Source organism: Brachycentrus maculatus, unplaced genomic scaffold (genome assembly GCF_059751285.1).
Source record: "Brachycentrus maculatus isolate JH-2025_06_01 unplaced genomic scaffold, ASM5975128v1 h1tg000379l, whole genome shotgun sequence".
NCBI classification, from domain to species: domain Eukaryota; kingdom Metazoa; phylum Arthropoda; class Insecta; order Trichoptera; family Brachycentridae; genus Brachycentrus; species Brachycentrus maculatus.
The window spans coordinates 38,679-60,742 of NW_028281128.1; the positions used below are offsets into that span (position 1 = coordinate 38,679).

Consider the following 22,064-nt stretch of genomic DNA (forward strand, 5'->3'; position numbering starts at 1 on the left):
CATCCCATTTCAGCCTGGTAGCCGCGATAACTTAATTTTTGAATTTAACATTTTTCACCAAAGACGAATTATCGCAATATATTACTTTAAATTGAAACATCAAGGTTTTTTTTTAGGGGATGAAATAGCTTCTTTTTTATGAAATTAGCAAGTTACTGTAGAGATTCGTTTTGCGCCTCAGGGTAAATGCGCCATTACGCTCTGTAAAGTTATTTAGCGCAACACAGCTTTCAAAAGTCGTACATTATTATTTTTATTTTTCTACCGTTGCGACGGTATAATTAAATTTAATTATAATTTAATATCCACAATGAGCAGGCTTACCCCCTCTAGGCTAGTCGCTCAGTACGTGGTTTGAAATTGTATGAATTAATTAAATTAAAACTTTCAAGTATTTGAAATACTTGATCGTAACTTGGCACGATCAAGTATTTCAAATACTTGCAAGTGGTCGGGTCAGTAGTCGGAAAAATTGGCGTGTTTGTAAAAGATGTATGAATGTGGAAGAGTCGAAGATTGTCAGCAAAATTAGATTGGTGACGCGATCTATTCTCTCAGCCTCCTTTTGGGTAGAAGCGGCGTGATGGTTAGTTAGTTAAAATTAGATATCAGTGGGAAAAAAATCCATGCACATAAACAACTTCTTGGTGGGTTACAATCTGTGCGATGATTAGTTTGCTTCTTCATCTATGTTGAGATTTAAAAAAAAAAAAAAAAAAACGTTTTAATACTAATTTCTCTACAAAGTGATGTTATTCCTCGCCCGAGCACGTTGTGTAAAGTGGGTCTCTGCTACGTGATGTTTCATGAGAGGACTCTCGGCAATAAAAACGAATGATCTTCTTTAGAGAAACGACGTCCTTTTCTCAAAGGTGTGTTTCCCATGTGACGCTTAGTACTCGTTTTGTGACGTGTAGTGAAATTCAGAAAGCTACTTCAGTATTGTGACTTCACTATGAAAGCAATAAATAGTCAACAAATCCAATAAAAATAGTTAAAAAGGTCATAAGGCAATCGCGAGAAAAATAAAAAAAAAATATTATCATCACAGTAGATTTGATTTCAACCAAGTCAGCAACACATATTATATTAATTATCCGCCTCCGTAGTGTAATGATCAGCACGCTTGGCTACCGTACTGGAGGTCCAGGGTTCGATTCTCAGTGTAGGGGTCAAATAAATGTAAGTGATTTTTTCACTCTAATATTTATTCCATATAACCCTGGACTGGTACCTGAAGCGGAGGCTGATCACCTGTCCTTCATGTGTTAACGATCAAGAACACTGCGTTTATATGATGCAGTGCCCTATGCACCATCTTAAGGCTTTGAAGTGAAGTAAATGTTAATTGTACAATAGTGACAAAACCGTAATGTTTTCCGTTTTTATATATTTTTTGTGTTGAGAAAGTCCCTGTTTATATTTGATTTGATGCGAACGAGATGTAGCAATTATACTCGTATTATATGTATGCTACTATGGACAGTTATTATAGACAATTTTAACAATTGATAAAGGTTTTGATAGATACAGTTAAAAAATATAAAGAATGAAAACAACGACTAATTAAAGTACATTTTTGGGAGAATTTAAGGGTGAAAATATCCCTTCAATCCTGTCATTAAAATACCCCTGTGGTTAATAAAGTGTTTTATATGTCTACAATGACATGAAACGAAGCTAGTTTGTGCTGCGTAGGCATTTGGTATTTAAGGCTATAGAATTTTTTGCAGGCTTTATTGGCTTTTTTTCTGGAAGACAGAAGGATATCTGGCATTTTTAACCAGAGTTTAAGTGGGGGCTTCAAATAATCTTAAAGTATCAGCCTGAAATATTTGAAAACTTTTTTTTATGTACGTATCGTAAAAAAATACAAATAAGAGATGAGACTAATGAGTTACGGCGACTTCTTCGGTAACTCGATGGGGATATTTTCGTCATATTATCGGTTAATATGTATTTATTTCAAGCATATTTTTAAAAAAATAAATAAGGAGCTAGAAATACGCAATAAATAACTAAATTTGTGATCAGCTTTAAATTAATATACATCATCCACACACACACACATCTATTTAAATATATAAACATATATATATATATATATATATATATATATATATATATATATATATATATATATATATATACATATATATATATTTATATATATAAATATATATATATATATATATATATATATTATATATATATATATATATATATATATATATAATATATATATATATATATATATATATATATATATATATATATATATATATATATATATATATATATATATATATATATATATTTATATATATATATATATATATATATATATACTTATATAAATATATATATATATATATATATATATATATATATATATATAATATATATATATATATATATATATATATATATATATACTTATATAAATATATATATATATATATATATATATATATATATATATATATATATATATATATATATATATACTTATATTTATATAAGTATATATATATATATATATATATATATATATATATATATATATAAATATATATATATATATATATATATATATATATTTATATATATATATATATATATATATATATATAAATATATATATATATATATATATATATATATTTATATATATAAATATATATATATATATATATATATATATATATATATATATATATATATATATATATATAAAATATATATATTTATATATATATATACATATTTATATATATAAATATATATATATATATATATATATATATATATATATATATATATATATATATATATATATATATATATATATATATATATATATATATATATATATATATATATATATATATATATATAAATGTTTCAAAATGATGTAACCTAGCGTACAAATTTTGTAGCGTGTTGAATACAGCTCCAAATAATAAATATTTGACATCGAAAATTTGAGCTGGAAAGAAATACAAACCAATAAAAGTAACGAACACTGCCTATTCCAAACGGATAACCGAAAAAAGTCAAAGTTACTTATCAACCACATCTCTACAATTGATATTTCTAATGATTCCTCTATATAAGCCACAGAATTTCGTAGTTTGGGAACAGCTATCATGGTAGGACTCGTACGTGTATAGTCCTTGAGCTAGTCCATAGAAATTCAAATCCCTCTATAATTTGTCCTTCCACATTCCACACTCCTCCCAGTTATCCCAAGTCCCTATGGACTTAGTCATAATTTATATTGCATCTATAAATATCGTAACACTCTCTTTATAATTCGTCGTTCACTATGTGTAATACCACTTAAAAGGTGGCATTACTTTTTTAAAGTAGTATTATACAAAGTGAACGATGAATGAAAAGGATAAGTTATATTACTATAACACAGAATTAACAATGCTTTTAATATACACATTATATAATTATCGTGTTCATAAATTTAACTGTACTCACTTCTAGTATGGGAAAATATTGTAGGAGTCCGTTTTGAATGCTACAAAGCGACGGAGAGTTTTTGTTTATTCAAATTAATTTTTTTTTTAAGAAACTTACTTGTAAGTTTACAAAATATTGTTGACTTAATATTGCACCAACTCTTAGCCAGCTAAAGCCAGAATAAAATTATCGTTTTAACTATCGGTGACGTTAACTTTCTAAAAATACATAACGACACCAGTTTCAAACTGCCAACATAACTCGTTAATAATATTAAACTTACTGGCATGATATTTATCGATGTCATAGTGTACATATGTGTCTGAAATACACGTTATCACTCACTCTATGGGCAACGTGGCTGAAAATTTATCACACTCAATTTGATCGAAATTTGATACGGGCTACAGGATGTGTTCATAAAATAGGGTATGTAAATTTTTTGGAGATGTATAGTTCAAGGGTCTCTTGAAAATTTGAATTTTACGATAGTTACGGCACTGGACCATCTGCCTTAGATAAAGTATATCTATCTATCTACCAAACGTTATAAGGGAGGGAGTAAATTTGACCTAATTTTCCCACCAAAGTCTAGTCCGAATCTGATGAAACCTTACGGAGGCCGGAGAGGGCTATAAAATTATACGAGCTGTGAAAAGCGTTTGCACCGAGCAACTCTCCCACATTGGCGACGCGAAATCTCTCCCAGATATCTGCTCCACGACGACCCGGATTAACGCCGCAAGATAAAACGTTTTACAATGTTGATGTTATTGGCAACGTTAAAGGCATCCCTCGATTAGGGCGATTAATTGGTGGTTATAAGACGGCGCATCACTCTGATACGCGTTTTCACAATTGCCTTTAAATTTGATCCCGCAACGAAAAGTTTAACAATACAAAAATGATAATACAAGTGCTGGTCTTCACCCCCTGTATTCTACTTTCATCCAGTTAAAATCAGATTTCCTATAGTAAATTACCGGTGTTATTATCACACTCATTATTACCGCCATTTGTCAAAAATGGTAAGCGAAAGTAGTCATTATTTGTTATTAAAGAAATCCAAAGTATATCATTACCATTGACGACATTTTCAATAATATTTGAAATCCTTACCTTTTGTACAACATTTATTGAATTTTAAATTGCTGTGTATTTATATTCCAATTGGTTTACGTAACTTTATTATGATTGCAACTTTATTTCACGTAAACCATTTAAGTCTAAGGTATGACTTGCTGAATAGTAAAATAAATACGTTTAAACCCAAATCATTTGCATTACATTTTTTACTTCTGTATATTAACTTTTTATTGATTCCTGCCCATTTTTACAAATGAAACACCTGTATATCATTGTATTGATAGGCATCTCATAACACATGAATAATGACAGCTCTCTAGCTATAGTCATCAGCTGACCATAGACTGACAGATCGTCGTGGTTGCGTTTGAACGATTATTATTTAAAAAATCAGTCGTTTTTTGTGATTAAAAAATCTGTCAAAAATATATTTGGAGTCAACAGATTTTTAGATAAAGCTACTCAACGAAGAGTAGGGTAGGGAGCATTGGATCAAAGCGGCGATAAACGAGCGTCAATCACATGTGATCAGTCCTGCGCTCCTGATTCATGAATCAAAAAGTAAAATTTATATTTAGGATAAAGAGGGCGTAAATGAAGGAGCGTAAAGTGAAGGACATTGTTGCTTTAATGCTACTTTAATTTGAGAATAAGAAAAAAAAGTGCCCACAGCTAGAACGTTTGGAATTGCATAAACGTACTTGTACATACTATCGTATAATATCTTGTGCTTCGATGTGTTCAACATCATGATCAAATATCGTAAAACAATGAAGTTAAAATAACCCTAGCACGTGTTACAAACGATTTCAAGGCAAAGTGGTATTTACCAAGTAAAATACTAATTTAAAATGTCTGTCATATATTTCCACAAAAATACTGCCAAACCAATTAATGACATCAAGTAATCTCACTAATCTATAATCTTTTAAATGGTACAATCATTTATTGACAGAATAAGTAATGAACCACGAGAGACGAAGATCGAAGAAAAGATGTATTTTCAAAGTTTATTAAATTTAAGAGTTTTTCGATAATCCCACCAGGATTTCAGACGCCATTAGCCTCATTGTATTATAAATCAAAAGATGTTTTAGTAAGAACGTTAAGTTTTTTAATAGCTACGCGGCAAAATCGATAAATTGCTGATACATCGAAGCCAAAAAATACAGCGGATTTCTTGAAAGAGCATTATATTGTGAGAATTCGTTTGTAATCCAATAGAAACTGCGTTATCTTGACAGGAAACTGGGGGTTGAAGTTGAAGGGTTGGGGAGAGGAGACGTTCTGTTAACGTTCTTTGATAATATTGCTTTTTGTTTTTCCTTCGGGGGGAGAAATAATAAACGAAGTCCAAACCGAGCGCCCGCGGGCGAGGAAAAAATGAGAACCTCAATTTCGTTACGTACTGTCTGACAGCGGATAAGAGGACTTAGTTAAAGGTCACAAAATAATAATATGTCATGAAAACAAAACTAAGATCCTCGAATATTAAATATCCTGACCGACTAATCTCAAAAAGTATTATTGACGTTGTTAGATATTCGTATATAACGTTTGGTTTTTTGTTTCGTTCTTATGTATGTATGATCTCTTATAATCTCTTAATCACAACCAAACAAAAAATATTAACTTTATAAAATTTTAAAAAAATTGTTTTAACCACTTTTTTATTATTAATACACTTTGACCTACCGGTTTTGACATTAACCTTGTCATCATCAGGATTTATTAAATTCAAAAACATTAAAATAGTCATAATTAATTACATTCCCTTACCAAAAACTAAATCCTAAATATCACTGTGCATTGCGTAGCAACTCCAAATAACAACTAATGGAATCACCCAAAAAACAAGGAATGTAACTAATTGTGAGTATTACAATGTTTTAGAATTAAATAAACCCTGATGATGACAAGGCTCTTGTCGAAATCGGTAGATTAAAGTGTACTAATAATAAAAAAAGTGGGTAAAACAAAGTGTTTTAATTTGATGAAGTTCATAAAATGTGCCACTCAAGTATCATTCAAGAAACAAAATATTAAATTTTGACATCTTAATGCAGATGAAGAAAAATATGGATGTTTACTAAACGGGCCTATTATTCAATCTCTCGTCATTTATACCTCATACAACATTTCTCAATAATTATTTATTATCTCTAAGTCAGCCTTATATTATTTTCTAATATCCGAATTTAAACCAGTCTGATGATGTCGGTAACGACGAAACCCGGTCGCTGGTCAAATAAAAAAGTGGAAAAGCTAAAAATATTGGTTTTAATCTAATAATAAATTAAAAATGCAATTCCATCACGAAGTGTCAGTGGATAATATAAATCTATTAAAATTATGTGATTCATCGATTTTCCACACATTAGTTTAGACTAATGTGTGGAAAATCGATGAAATTATTCCATCCCAAAAAATGAGAACCACTGCCTTAGGGCATTGATTCTCTTTTTTTTTGGGATGGAATAATTTTGAAATATTGAATAATTTTACGGAGTCCTAAAAATAGGATAAATGTTTTATTTTCATAATTTAAATGTAATCATTTAATGAAAATTATTTACAAAATATATACTCTTTACACTACTGAATTCAACAACAGCATACAAAACAACACACAATAATACAATACACAAATTAAAATAACATAAAAGTATTAATTCCGAAGAAGACCGAGGGAAACTTGGCTCTGTTGAGTATTTCAAATGCTTGAAAGAAGTCAGGTCAGTTGTCAGAATAATCGGAGGGGTGTGTATGAGGAGATGCACGACCGTGAAAGAGGCGAAGATTGTTTGCAATGACAGATTAGTGTGGCATTATTTTTTCTCTGCCAACCCCTGCGGAGAAGCGACGTGATGTTTAGTTAGTTAGTATTTTTTATTATTGTCAATCTTTATACATTTATTTATTTCAACCCTTATCCGCACCCCAATGGTGCATAGGGCACTGCAGAACATAAAAGCAGTGTTATCTTGATCGTCAACACATGAAGGAAAGGTGATTAGCCCTCCACTTCAGGTACCAGTCCAGGGCAATATTATAAATATTATAGTGATAAACTCACTTATATACATGTAAAAATATTTAAAAAAAAGACAAATATTTGTGTTTTTATTATTTACACAAATATTTCAATTTCATACTTTTCCTGTGAGCCTAAGCGTCTCATTATTAGAAATAGGTAACAAATTGTGGTACAGTGGGTTCGAACCGAGAACACTAACCTCAGGGCCACAACCCGACAGATTTATTCCCCCCCTCCCCCTGAAAATCGAACCCGGGACCTCCAGACCGGTAACCGAGCGTACTGACCATTACACTACGGAGGCGGATATTAAAATTACCATTTTAAACCACCGCTTACGAAATATTCACCACACGTAATATGTAAATGTGCAAGCATGGATACTATAATCTGGGTGTCGTACCGGAACTATTTATTATGGAATGGTGCGATTTAAAGCGCCCTGGACAATAAAAATAATAGCCCGCCTAATAAGGCAAAAGGGTTATAAACATAAAAAAACTACTAAATAAATCTTGAGGTAAGCCATCGTAAGCATTATGTTTATTACACATTTTTTGTTATATCTGAATTAAGTGACCCGTTTGTGAGGATTTTTAGCCTACATATTCGTAAAATAAACCTAATGCTTTTGAAATTTATACAGTCTACTTTTTTGTCACTTCAGCTGATGATTAACATACTGTCGTGTCAATTTAAATAAAAAAAAAAAGTTTAATATGTTTTTATATGAAGCGTGACGTTCCTCGTAATAAGCAGGGTCCAAGTTACACAAGCTATTACAAGTACGATTTTACAACTTTGCATGCCTTAGCCAAATTTTCCAATCTGATATTACTCCTCCATTTCCTTTTCAATATATCGGTAACGTTCTTCATCTTGTGGCTCCTTTATTTCGTCATCTGTTTTTCATCTATTTGTCTGCCTTCGCTTGGTACCATGCTGGAGGTCCTGGGTTCGAAATAATTATTTGTGTGTTTTTTCACCCTAATATTACCCTGGGACCTAACCGGAGTGCATAATTGATCACCTTGCCTGTATATAATTTCTTCTTCATCTTCAAACCCTTACCCGCACCCCAATGGTGCATAGGACACTGCATCATATAAACGCAGTGTTATCTTGATTGTCAACATACGAAGAAAAGGTGATCAGGTATTAGTCCAGGGTAATATTGAATCAATATTAGAGTGAAAAAATCACTTATATATTTGACCCCCCCTGGGAATCGAACCCGGGACCTCCGAGCATACGGACCGAGCGTGCTGACCATTACACTACGGAGGCGGAAATATAATTTACAAACAAATAAACATTTCATCAATCTGATGCAGTGCCCTACGCACGATTTGGCGCGGATGAAAGTAAAAAGTATTTTCTGAAAAAAACTGCTTTGATATGCAATAATTTGGAGAGCAGCATTGATCGCATTGACTTTATATAATGAACAAATTTGCATTTCGTCGATTAAATGCAGTGCTTTATGCACCATATGGGCACAGATAAGGGTCAACTCTAAACCTTATACATAATAAGCAAGGTAAATAATAAATGCAATTCCCATCTAAAAAAAAAGGGTTAACGTTATATTAAAAATTAAGATAATTAACGCATATTATTTTTTTTACGGGATAAATGTGCGTCAAAAAGCGTAACTGTGATCAACATTAGGCAAAATATTTATATGTATTTTATACAGACAGTGATATAAGTTACGTATTACTTTTTTTTTTGAAAATGCTTGTTTTTAAATTTGAATTGTGAAATAAATTTATCGTGCCCGTATTACCAGCCAAACAACGTACTTATTTTATTTTATTTCAAAGCCTTCAATAAAATATTCAAGAGATATTGTCAGTCCTTGTTAAGGTTTTGCAAGGGGTGATAAAGGAGAAAATATTATATTTGTGCAAAAGAATCTCAAATTTAGTGAACAAAGTTCTATTTTACAAAGAAATGATATAAATGATTGGCGGAAATGAAATCCGTTTGGAGAAATTCATCAAATGATCGAGAGAAATACAAACAGAATAAACGGTTTTGAAGGACAGTAAACGACAATTTATTGGTGACCCAAATTGAAAGATTTTTTTTTTACCTTTATAAATGACGCATAGGGCACTGTATAGAGACGACGCGGTATTAATTTGATGAATGTAAGATGATCGGATTGTTGGAAGAGTGGAAAATATTTGGAGGACACAGATGACGTACGAAATTGGATGATGAAGATAAATTTAACAGTTAAATAGGAAAGAAGAAGGAACAGGAACTGCGGATAGTTAATATATTGACTGTCGGTGTCAGCCACCGGTGACCGACACAAAGCATTTCAATTGAGTCTCGTCGGCCACCGGAGGCGGACACTTTGTACCTTATATTGTCATAAAAAGTAAAATTTTATTATTATTTTTTTAATAAAGAAATATCTGTATTTTTGTTATTTACAAAAATACTTCAATTGCAAACTATTTCTGTGAGCATAAGTGGCTTATTATTAGAAATAGGTATCAAATTGTGGTAGAGTTGATTCAAACCGAGAAAGTCTGAGTCGAGAGTCTGTGACACTAACCACGGGACCACAAACCCGACACAAATATGTCATTTGAAATTATGACGAGTCGCAGTTGAAATGCCTTGTGTCGGCCACCGGTGACTGACACTGGCAGTCAACGTGTTAAGAGAAGAACAACTATTTTTATCTCGAAATATTTTAAGTTACTTTGGACGCGATCCGTAGTTCTAGTTTCGGGTCCCTTTGATCACCTTATCGTACTATTAGAAAGTGATCTTATCATGAGTCCAATCTGGGATGCATAGAGTCAATTGGGACTAGAAAATGTAATTTAATGTAATACGTGCGACATAATAGGGGTTGTCAGTTTGGGCACTATATATTGTATTAAATTATAATAATTGTATTGTATTTTATATTAAAATAATAATTGAAAAATATTGAAAAAAAGAGTAGGCATAATTTACGGTAGACCAAACAACATCAGCGGGCAACACTTATTTATTTCTAACATATTTCGTTAATAAATAAAGTCAATTTTGAATCCGTAATCATTTTGTAAATATAATTAATTAAAGTTTTTTAAAGTTTATTATCATTTAATTTTTTATAATAAAAAAATACAAAAAAATAAGGTTAGACCAACCACAGACTAAATTTTTAATTAAGTTCGTTCCACGAATCTTAAAAAAAAAAAATTAACCTTTGGGGATAAAGACCGTTTTCTGTTACATTTTCAGACCAGACTTCCATATTCTTCTTCATCTACATTGAGATGTCAAAATGTAATATGATAAATAACTCCTTTCATTGGAGATAATCCATAAATTTGTGAAAAAAGTATTTGGACACACTCAAAATGTTGTTAGTAAATCAACAGTATTTTTATAATCTAAGTGTATTTTAGTTTTCGGCAAACCATTGAATTATGTTGGTCAGCTGAAAATTTATGGTTGTTTCACCTTTAGAAATTGCGCCACTCCATACACGTCCAATATATTATTTGTCCGCTACCGTAGCGAAGTGGATGGCGTGCTTGGCTACCATGCATCAGTTTTCTGGTTTGATTCCCGGAGGGAGAGAGGGTTTAAAATATATGTTACTGCTTTTCGATACTGAAATAATTATTATCGGGTTCAACTCGTATTTGAAACGCGGTGGCGAAGTTGTGTGGAATGAATTATTCTGAATAAATGACAAGTTTCAGTTATCATTAAGTTGCAGATATGTACAAATGTAATCTATGTTACTCATTTGCACAACACACTGACTTCATTCAAAAAACAAAATAATTTTTAAAATGTGCATATTTGCATTACGTTTTTTTAAAATTGGTTTTACTGTATTTTGAGCACATTAACTAAAATTGGTTATCTTTAATTTAAAAAAAATGAATAACCTTAAAATTTTATTATGAAGTGGCTCGTTTACAGATTGTATAGTAAGGATAGGGTAGCTAGATGAGAAAATTATAACACAAACACCCAGACTAATAGAAAATACATATATATATATATATATATATATATATATATATATATATATATATATATATATATATATATATATATATATATATATATATATATATATATATATATATATATATATATATATATATATATATATATATATATATATATATATATATATATATATATATATATATATATATATATATATATATATATATATATATATATATATATATATATATATATATATATATATATATATATATATATATATATATATATATATATATATATATAAATCGTGGGTGTACTGGCAAAAAACATTAACTCGGAAAAATGCAATTTTGACTTAATGATGCATATAAGTTTTCCACGTTCTATAAGATGGCAAATTAAATAGTAGATGGCACTAAGTAGTTTGAAATATCATATATGTATAAGTATGTGGTTTTACAAGTAAATTCAACTTTATGTTTAACAGCGGGTATTTTATTCAGGCTAAAAGCTTCATATAGCAGGGATTATTCAAACAGGAATTTTTGAGTTAACGTTTTTTACCAGCATACACACGATATCTTGAATTATTTTTGTAGTTGGCGGGAATCGGACCCGCGACGCCTGTTTTGCAGTCTAGTATCTACTTAAGTACACCACAGCGCCTGTCTGATATTATTAAAGTGTTAATAATGATAATTTGACGAAAAAAGTTGATATCTTCAAAACAATGAAAAAAAAAACAAACCAAAAAAAATATATATTTGGAAAAATAAAGTAATATATTACAATGATCCACATATTAGTGCTTTAAATATAAAAAAAAAACATTCAAATTCGATACGGAAATGTTGTTAGGAATGGTTCTAGCTACTGAACTAACACCAAGTGCAATTACCAACGATAACGTGCACCGCTTTTTGGCACTTACTAGCCAGCTGGCCGTTCCTGGCCGGGGGCGGGGGCGGGATGGAGGGCGGCGGCGCCGGGGGGGCTCCCCTGGGCGGGGGCACCCCCACGTCGTCCCGGGCTGCCCTTCGGTCTGGGGGACTTGCGACTGGAAGAGACATAAAGGTCGTAATGAGCAATACAGTGAAAAATATGAGATGATAAAAGGCGTAATGATAGTGGGTTAACTCGACTATGGAAGTAACATACGAAAGAAGTCGTGAGTATATACGAGATAACATATAGTAGATAACATAGTTGTAAAAAGCCTTTTTACAACATACAAAAATAACGGTTTATTTAGAAAAAAAATAACTGTTTACACGGTTTTTTCTTTAAAACACAGTAAATAAAATTATACTACGTTTGAAAAATAGTTTTAAACGCCTTAATTTTTTTTAACAAATCGTAGTCGTACAGGAGAAAGTGACCAACTACCAAAACGTAAAATGTTCAGGAGGGCCATTAAAGTCACTTTTGCTTGGCAAGAACATAAACACCAATTCAGTTAGTCACTTTTAACAAGTCAATATATTATACTTACAGGTTTAAAATCCTTTGGGATTTTTTCAGGGCAATATTAAGCTAGTAGGATGTCAAATAGTCAATGATCACGTTTTTGTTAAACAATGCACTTGGTCACTTTTTCCTGTATGACTACGATATGTATCTTTAAATTTATTCATCTATTTATTTTATTTATATAAACGACCGTAGGGCTTTTACAAGTATAATTCAATTATAATTCAAACACTTACTAACTAGTTAACCATCACGCCGCTTTCACGCAGGGGTAGGCAGAGAGAATATAACGCCAAATCACTGTCTTTGCAAACATTCTTCGCCTCTTCCACATTCATCTATCTCCTCATATATAAACGCCGATTATTCCGACTCCTTACCTGACCAGTATTTGAAATACTTGATCATGTCAAGTTTTCCTGGATCTTTTGTTTTAAGGGTTAATTTGTTTTCCTTTATTTCACTCATTTGATTGCCCAAACCATCTCAACACAGCTTTCATTATCTTATCGATAATGCTCATCTCAGCCTTGCATTTTTTCCTTTTCACCACCATTCGAACATATTTGTGTCGCCTACTTTCAAAATCCGCCAGATTCAATTTTATAAGTTTTTAAAATAAATACTCTATCGGAATGCCAGTTGTGGGTTTTATTGTTTAAAATATTTATATACTTTAAAACCCTGCTTAAAAATACTTAAAAACAGCGTTGTATTTCAAATTCCGCTATATTCATGGAACTTGCCTTCTGACCCATATCGGCCAATCAGAGAGCGGGGATAGGTCAAAAATTAAGATGACGTCATTATCGGTTTGTGTCTCGTGTTTTTTTTTTTAATATTGAAAAAATCTTTAAAAAATGTTAAAATTCTCTATTTCATAATATTTTATCCAAAGACAAACAAATCTTTTAAACATAAATGTTACCAGGAGAATTTCGCGTGTTTTGTAAAATCGACTTACATAGATCTGGCGGATTTTGAAAGTTGGCGACACATCGCTCACTCCTTTCAAGAACGTCATAAATCAAAAAACTTCATTTTTCAGGAGAACGTTTTTAAAGTTTTAAAATATAATACAATGTATTAAAAAATAATATCAAGCCACTTATTGAACTTTTTTCTGTGAAACAGATCTTTTTAGGTAAAACCTGAAGGTTTTTTCTCCATTTGAAAAATATTTAGTATATTTAAAAAAATAATTAAACAACACCTTTTCTTCAAAATGTAAAAACAACACATTCTGCCCTGTAGCGGGTAAATATTAGGACAGTATTGTTTGCATGCTGTGTTAGTGATTGTCCTGACGAAGAGACGGGTACGTCTCGAAACCGGTAGACGTAAAAATCTCGGTGAGTGGTTATATACTAATTTTATTAACATTTTTGTAAAAAAATTAATAAGTAAAAATGACTAACCACATAGTAAATGCTTTAAATATTAATAATATTGAGAATATGGTAAATATTAAGTTAAAAATATGTCGCTTTTGCTGGGATATAGAACATTTTCTGAGCATTCAGAAAACATGCACAACTGAAAATTGACGATTTTTGATTTATGACGTTCTTGAAAGGAGTGAGCGACATTTCATACAACGTTTTGCTGCACATTCATATGAAGAACGCATTTCGATTCCATTCAGTTTACTTTCATCCTTCTTTTACTCGATATTTCACTTCCGTACGTTATTCTGTTTCTTAAATAATTGCATATTTGATTTCTGTTTACGGTAATAAAAGAACGAGGTTTAATGAATTTGTAAATAATACTACCCACGCCCGGGTTGTTTAAGGCTTACTGAATTGATAATTAGGATTAAATAAATCACCAGATAGGATAGCAGTGATTTTCGATTCGTCCCAAGTAAGCCGCTGTCGCACTTAATGAAGATAGAAAAGGGGAAATATACGATCTTGGCACAAAAACACCCCACACTTTTTCCGTTCGCAAAAAGCTTTTTTGCCAATTCTGTGGCATAAAAATCCTTTCCACATCGACAGCAAAAATGGCAATATAATTGAAGAATTTATTCGACGGCGATTTATTCCTAAACATGATTAATATTTGTTAACTTTGCGTTATTCGCAAAAAATAAAATACATCTCGAAATTCCCATTATTTATTTATTTATTGAACGGTTTAAGCCTTTAACATAATACATATATACAGTATCTAATATAAAAATACAACTTATATACAGAAACAAAAAGTCTTAAACATAAAATAATAATAAAATAACAAATAGTAAGCACTGGTAAATACACGTCTCCTTCACACACTATCAGCGAGCAGTGAGAGAGAGTGAAACACAACGTTTAAATTTATCCATTAAAACATGGAGAAGAAATGCTGAAAAAATACAGACTTCAAGGTGGATAACAATATATTAAATAAATCTATACTATCAAAAGCATAGGCTAACGTGCGAAGCCGCAGAATCGGAGAGAACATGGCATAGTTTGCATTATGTACAAATACTGCGAATACAGACTTTTGCCTAGTACCTCTTCGACGCATGCTAAGCTTTATTTGATTTAAGAGATCACGGCTGTCCAAAAAATTGTTAAAAATTTTATATAACAGGACCAAATCAGTAATTACCCTTCTATCACTAAGATTTATTAATTTTAGCCGCTTCATTATGAAATTATAATCTAACTCAACAATGGGTATATTTAGTATTATAATACTGCTTAAAGTTACAACAAAACTATTAACTGTGAGGTTGTACTGTCATGAGGTTGATCAATATATCTAGTAATTTCGAAAATATGAGAAGTGTGGTTGTCAATCATGGATAGATTGGTGAATGTTGCACGTGTATAAAGTGATCACTGTAAATATCCAGACTTCCATATTCATCTTCATCTTGTGATTACTTTACTCTTCACTAATTCTACCTGTGATTGGCAACCACTCTACTCAAAAATTGGGAACTCCTAAATATATTGATCAATCTTTCGACATTCACAACAGCCATCTATATTGGATTGAGGTAAGCTTTTAAGCAGAGACTCTTTTATTTATATGCAAGATCCGAACCCCGGATTATATTCGGGTACTAAGAACCACCTGATAACATGATTTAAAAATAACTAGTCAAATTATAAGCCACATGAAAGATTAGCGATGTCGTTAGGTTAAAAAGGCAATGAAGAAGACAACGGTATGCGTATGTGGGGAGAGTGGAACCATCCAGATTCCCCAACATTGCATTGCACGGCCAACCCCAAGTTACACGACTCCCGGGTAGAGCAACAAAGAGATGGATTTACAACTGGGATTCGACATTCCTTCTTAAAAATAGGCCTTTTTTACTCTAATATATATTCAATATTACGCTGGACTGGGACCTGAAGCGGAGGGCTGATCACCTTTCCTTCGTGTGTTAACGATAGAGATAACACTGCGTTTATATGATGCAGTACCCTATGCACCATCGGGGTGCGGATAAGGGTTTAAAAAAGAAGACGAAAAATTGGCCTCAAGGCCTACACCAAGAAGAAGAAAAAGAGAGAAGATTTTAAAAGAAAAAAAAACACCTAGCTAGTAAAATATTTATTTAACAAATAAACATTCATTATCTAAATGACATTGCTAACTTACCGGTATTTCAGCACAAAACCATATATTTTTTCAATATGGAAAACATCTTGGAAATATTTTTCTTAGAATGTTACCTTTCTATGTACCTACGAAAAGAGTTGGCGTAAGTATAAAGGAAAGCTCTTATATCGTATGAATTCATGAAAGGTTAATTTCGTTTTAATTAATATTTCCAGGAATTTCGGCATATTATATTTTAGATTTTGAAACTTGAGCGGAATACTCAAAGATCTTTGCATACATACATATTTCAAAATAATGTTCCAAATTTGTCTAAGGCATCATGAATAAGTAAAACAAAATGGAGTCGTTGTGGGAAGGTATACATTCTTGAGTTTAAAATAAAAGCTTTATTTTAGTAAAATAAACGCGAATAAAACAGTGATTCCATTTGTTTTACCTAGCAGAAGTATTTTCTGAATTTTTATTTAAAGAGGGACATTTTGTAACATACATTATTTATAATACACGTTAGTATGAACTTGTTTTTGAAATTTTGGGTTTGTTTAAAAAAATCTGATGGTATAAAAAAATTCCCGTGAGTATATAAATAAATAGCGCTTTGATTATTTTAAGAGGGAGAATCCAATGAGTAAAAAAAAGAATAATAAAACATATTTATGATGAGAATGTGGTTGGTATAGAAGCAGAGGAAGGCTGAGGTAGACTTAGTATGTATTTCAAATACTTGAAAGTGGTCAGGTTTGGAGTCGGAATAATTGGTGGGTGTGTATGAGGACATGCATAATGTAGAATAGGTAAAGATTATTTTCAAAGAGAGATTGATGTGGCGTTCTGATCTCTCTGCCTAACCATGCTGTGATGCGGCGTGATGATTAGCTAGTTCAGTAGATTTTTAATAAATTATAACACGTATACGTAAGATGTGTATCTTGAAAGACCGAAATCGGGGCTCCAGAAATTCCTGTTATGCCACATACTTTATACCAGTGTTCCGCAACCGGTGTGCCGTGGCACACTGGTGTGCCACGAACTGGATACAGGTGTGCCGCGGTGAAATTATTGTATTTGATATTTTATAATTATTCATCATGTATTGAATACAGAATGACAAAGTAATTTTAATAATTTTGTCTTTTTTTCGAAACGTATTAAAAATGATTACTTATTATATATATTTTTTAAATGCTCTATGTTTTTTATCTTTTTTTTAGCTTTTGGTGTGCCGCTGAATTCTAGGAAGAAGTTTGGTGTGTAGTAGGTGGGAAAAGGTTGTGGAGCACTGCTTTATAAGATCAGATGGTAAAAAGAAAGGAGAAAAATGTATTTACAATATTTTGAGTGTGTCCAAATACTTGTTCACAAAATCTGGATTATCTCCAATTACAGGCGTTATTTTCAAATTGTTTTTTGACATCTCATCAAAGATGAAGAAGAATTTGGATTCAAGAAATGTCTGATTCAAGAACAATGTTTCAAAATTGGTTCATATATACAGAACTTCCAAGAATTTGAGTAGTGTGGTTGTCAATAATGGGTAGAATTGGTGAGTGTTACACGTGTGTAAAGTGTTAACACAGCCTTTGACGGTCGTCAGCCCCGTAAATTCCCAGACTTCCATATTCTTCTTCATCTTTGATGAGATGTCAAAAAATATTATGAAAAATGTTTTTTTTTAATGTATGTTTTATTTGAAAAATACCACCTTTTCTTAAAATTTAATATGTCACAAATTTCGATGCATTTTGTTATCTTTGTCAAATATTTATATTAAAGCGGAATGAATCGAAACACGTGTCAGAATAGATTTGAAATAATAATGATATTTACCAAATAAAACTTAAAAATGGATAGATGTTACCACAACATGTCTGCCGAGTCAATTAGTGAAAGAAAAATGTCATCTAACTGTACGTTATAAGTTAAATAACCCGCTATGCTTCTCGAAGCTTCTGACCTGTACATTCGCCAATGATCCACCAAACGTTGGAAAGATGGGTGGAAATCCATATAACGCCTGAGGCAACATCGCTTAAAAATAAACGACCCTCAGTCGACCGACAGTCTAAACGAAGAAGAAGAATGTAGCGTAAATATTTCAGCTGAGAAATTTTTGTTATTCAGGACTTGTATGTTAATATTCTCAAACTTCATAAGGAGGCAAAGTTTCTTGTAAAATTTTCTCTAAAGTTAATTTTGGAATGTGAAATGGTGTCGTTTCCCTCGAGTTCAGTCGGTTCAACTACCTAAGGACGAACTTTTTTGCTGTAGACGGAATTATTTGAGCATTTTAAATAAAAAAATGTGTATGCAAAGAGCAGAAAACTAGTGTTTTATTACCCAGTTCGTAATTTAATCAAGAATAATGCTATTACATCCTGTTAGTAAACATCAACAGGACCCCACAAGATGAATCCTTTTTTTAAATGGAGACCTTGTGAAGTCCACAAAAAAGACTGGCTGAAAACAGGAACAGACTGAAAAGAATGGAAGAATACGAGAGAGACCTATATCCAGCAGTGAAGGATAGAAGGCTAAAGAAGAAGAAGAGTAAACATCAAAACATAAGGTATAAAATATTCAGATTTAATTTAGCTGTGGGTGCAATTCTTAGCTGGCCATATTTTTTTAATAAACACGTGTTCTTCTGTAAAAATAAAAATACGATTATGTTTTCTTGCAACGTAAGCAAGATGAGCTATACGAAACGGTTTCGTTTATTATTATCATTATATACGTAGTTATTAAATAATGTCGAAATATATCAAAATTAAAGTAAAACTTACTTACTCTCTGATCATCACGTTTTTTAATTTTTTTTTACCTAACGTCCAAGTGACTCTGAAATCTAGCTACGACTTTATCATGCAACACCGTTTATCATGTCCCTACTCAGGCTTCAACTTTATAAGTTTCATAGCCTATGCCTACTTGTGAGTGGATTTACTCTTTATGTTTAAAGTTACTATAATTTCATGTAATTCATGAGTGAAAATTCTAGGCAAAAACACTCGCTGATCATCACGCCATTTCCAGCAGGGGTAGGCAGAGAGAATGTAATGCCACAGCAATCTATCTTTTGCAAACAATCTTTGCCTATTCCACATTATGCATGTCCTCATACACACCCACCAATTACAATACTACTTTTATTTTATTTTTTTGTTTTTTTGTTTTTTGTTTTTTATTTTTGTTTTTGTTTGTTTTTTTTGTTTGTTTTTTTTTGTTTTTTTTTGTTTCACTTTTAAGTAATTGAAATACTTGATTATTCCATATTCTCCATCCTGAGATTCTTTTACTAACCACGTTCACCTTATAATTTTAGTTTTATTTTTTTTTCTTCACTCATTCGATTCACATGCCGTAAACTTTTCACCACACCTTTCTTAATTTTATCGATATAGGTTAATGCATTGCTTCGAAAAGTGTGTGGCGTGGCACACTGGTGTAACGTGGTGATTAGTTGGCGTGCCGCGAAAAAAAAAGTCTAGTTTTGTGAAAATAACACAATTGTTCTAAATTTTGATTGCCTGTGAAGCAGGCTCACATTTCACATTAAAAATAATATAATATGTTAAATATGTTACCATAATATGGTAAATATGCACATGTGAAATTCCTTAATTTGGTGGGTGTACCTTGAATGGAACATTTTTGCGGAATACTGGGTTGATGTATCCATTTAGGTAATACTGTACGTAATTTGTTTAAACATATACATTAGTGACATCTATTGAGATTTGCAGTAAACATCGCAACTATCCGTGTTTCGAATCAAAATACTATAACAGTTTCACATTTTTGTCTGATTCAGACCAATCTGGCCAACTGCATCTTAAAAGTTTCACTTCAAAAACTAATTCTATTCCGCCACAGTCGATAAACGTATGTACCGTTTTCAAACCTTTGATCTTGTGGTCAACGTTCGTTCTTGTTTTAAATTACAATATAAACTCTAATTATAATCCTACAAAAGAAGGAAAAGTAAACGTACAAACGAAATTAAATAAATATAATGCTGCTTTTGTAGAAATACATTTCCTTTCATTATGCTCTTATTGATGGAATATTTTGATGAAGGTTTCATGGTATGGGAAAATAATCCGAACGTTATAATCAGCTTAGACAAAAAGTAAGGGAGAATTTATTACAATATAATCCCTTTCTTCTCAGCAAACGTAAAAGGGAATAAATTCGCTTCAATGTCTTATAAAACAAAACAAAATCAAATGTAAATACGATTTGCGATAGTGAAAATGTAAATTTAACCTACGAACACCTAAAAATAACATGAATTTTAATACTTTTGATGTGATTATACTCTTAAACATTCATTGTTGGCAAAAAATCTTGGGTATTAGTAAATTTACTAAAGATTATATTTGATATTATATTTATAACGACAATATTACAGTAAAATGGGAATTTAGGAGTTACCTCAAAATTTTGTTATAAATAAAACCTTTTTAACTTCTCACTAATAATTACTAAAATACCGAATCGAATGAGCCATGTCTATTATGTTTTTAGAATTTGTTTTTCAGTCGAAATACAATATTATTATTGTCATTGTAACATTTTGAGTGTGTCCAAATACTAGTTCACAAATAGGAATTATTTTTTATATTATTTTTTGACATTTCATCAAAGATGAAGAAAAATATGGAAGAGAAAAAATATGAACCAATTTCGAAACATTGTTTTTGAATCACCATAACTTCACTAGAGACATCTATTGGTGAGATGAAAAGAATCTTCATTACTTCAAAAATGAAAGATGCCTTTCTCAAGTTGAGCAGTCATCTTTAATAAATACGAATATTTCTTTCTTTGTGTATTTTTTTTTTACCAAATTGAAGTAACGTGAAAGTTGTCTTCTATACGTAGCTATAACTTTAACATTATTTTAAAATTAACACCCTGAATAAGGACCTGCCTAGGCTGAAGAATAAAAGGACTTAGCTTGAAATGATTTTTACTATGAAATATATTTCTTATTTCGTCTTTGGGGGTCCAAATCGACCTGATGAGAGCCAATTACAAGTGAGTGAAATTGACAAAGAAAAAAACAAGGTTTTTTGTTGAGTTTAATTGTTTAAATAAAGTAAATTTTCAACTCAAGGCCGCAAGAGGTTGAAAGGAGTCTGATCTTGGATTTTATTTATTATGAGCGGAGGGAACAACTTTATGGAAAAACCTTATAGCGTAACTCTCCTTCTGGGAACCCTTTGGTCCGAAGGAGCTAATAAAGTTAAATCCTTGAGCGTGCTCCTCGGCTCAAGGTGTTTTATCAATATTTTAGGAGGAACATCTTTATTTACTTGTAAAACATCTCTTTGATATTATGAGATTTTTAATCAAAACTTTTAAAAGACCATAGACCAAGGGTTACCTCTTAGAACGTAGTTTGAATATAAAATTATATGTATACCAACTCAATTGA

The 22,064-nt window shown here is 31.3% G+C and overlaps 1 protein-coding gene across 1 annotated transcript in view; it reads right to left on the reverse strand.

The window, feature by feature from the left end:
- LOC148303201 (dual specificity calcium/calmodulin-dependent 3',5'-cyclic nucleotide phosphodiesterase 1-like) overlaps positions 1–15,510 on the reverse strand; it is a gene marked incomplete at its 3' end in the record, with an annotated part of 52,745 nt that extends 37,235 nt beyond the window's left edge. The window contains exons 1-2 of the mRNA XM_088270367.1: positions 15,477–15,510; positions 12,513–12,638 (exon numbers count right to left, since the gene is read on the reverse strand). Of these exons, the coding sequence (XP_088126493.1) occupies positions 12,513–12,638; positions 15,477–15,510 (160 nt within the window). The remainder of the gene's footprint in view (positions 1–12,512; positions 12,639–15,476) is intronic.
- Between the last annotated feature and the right edge of the window lie 6,554 nt (positions 15,511–22,064).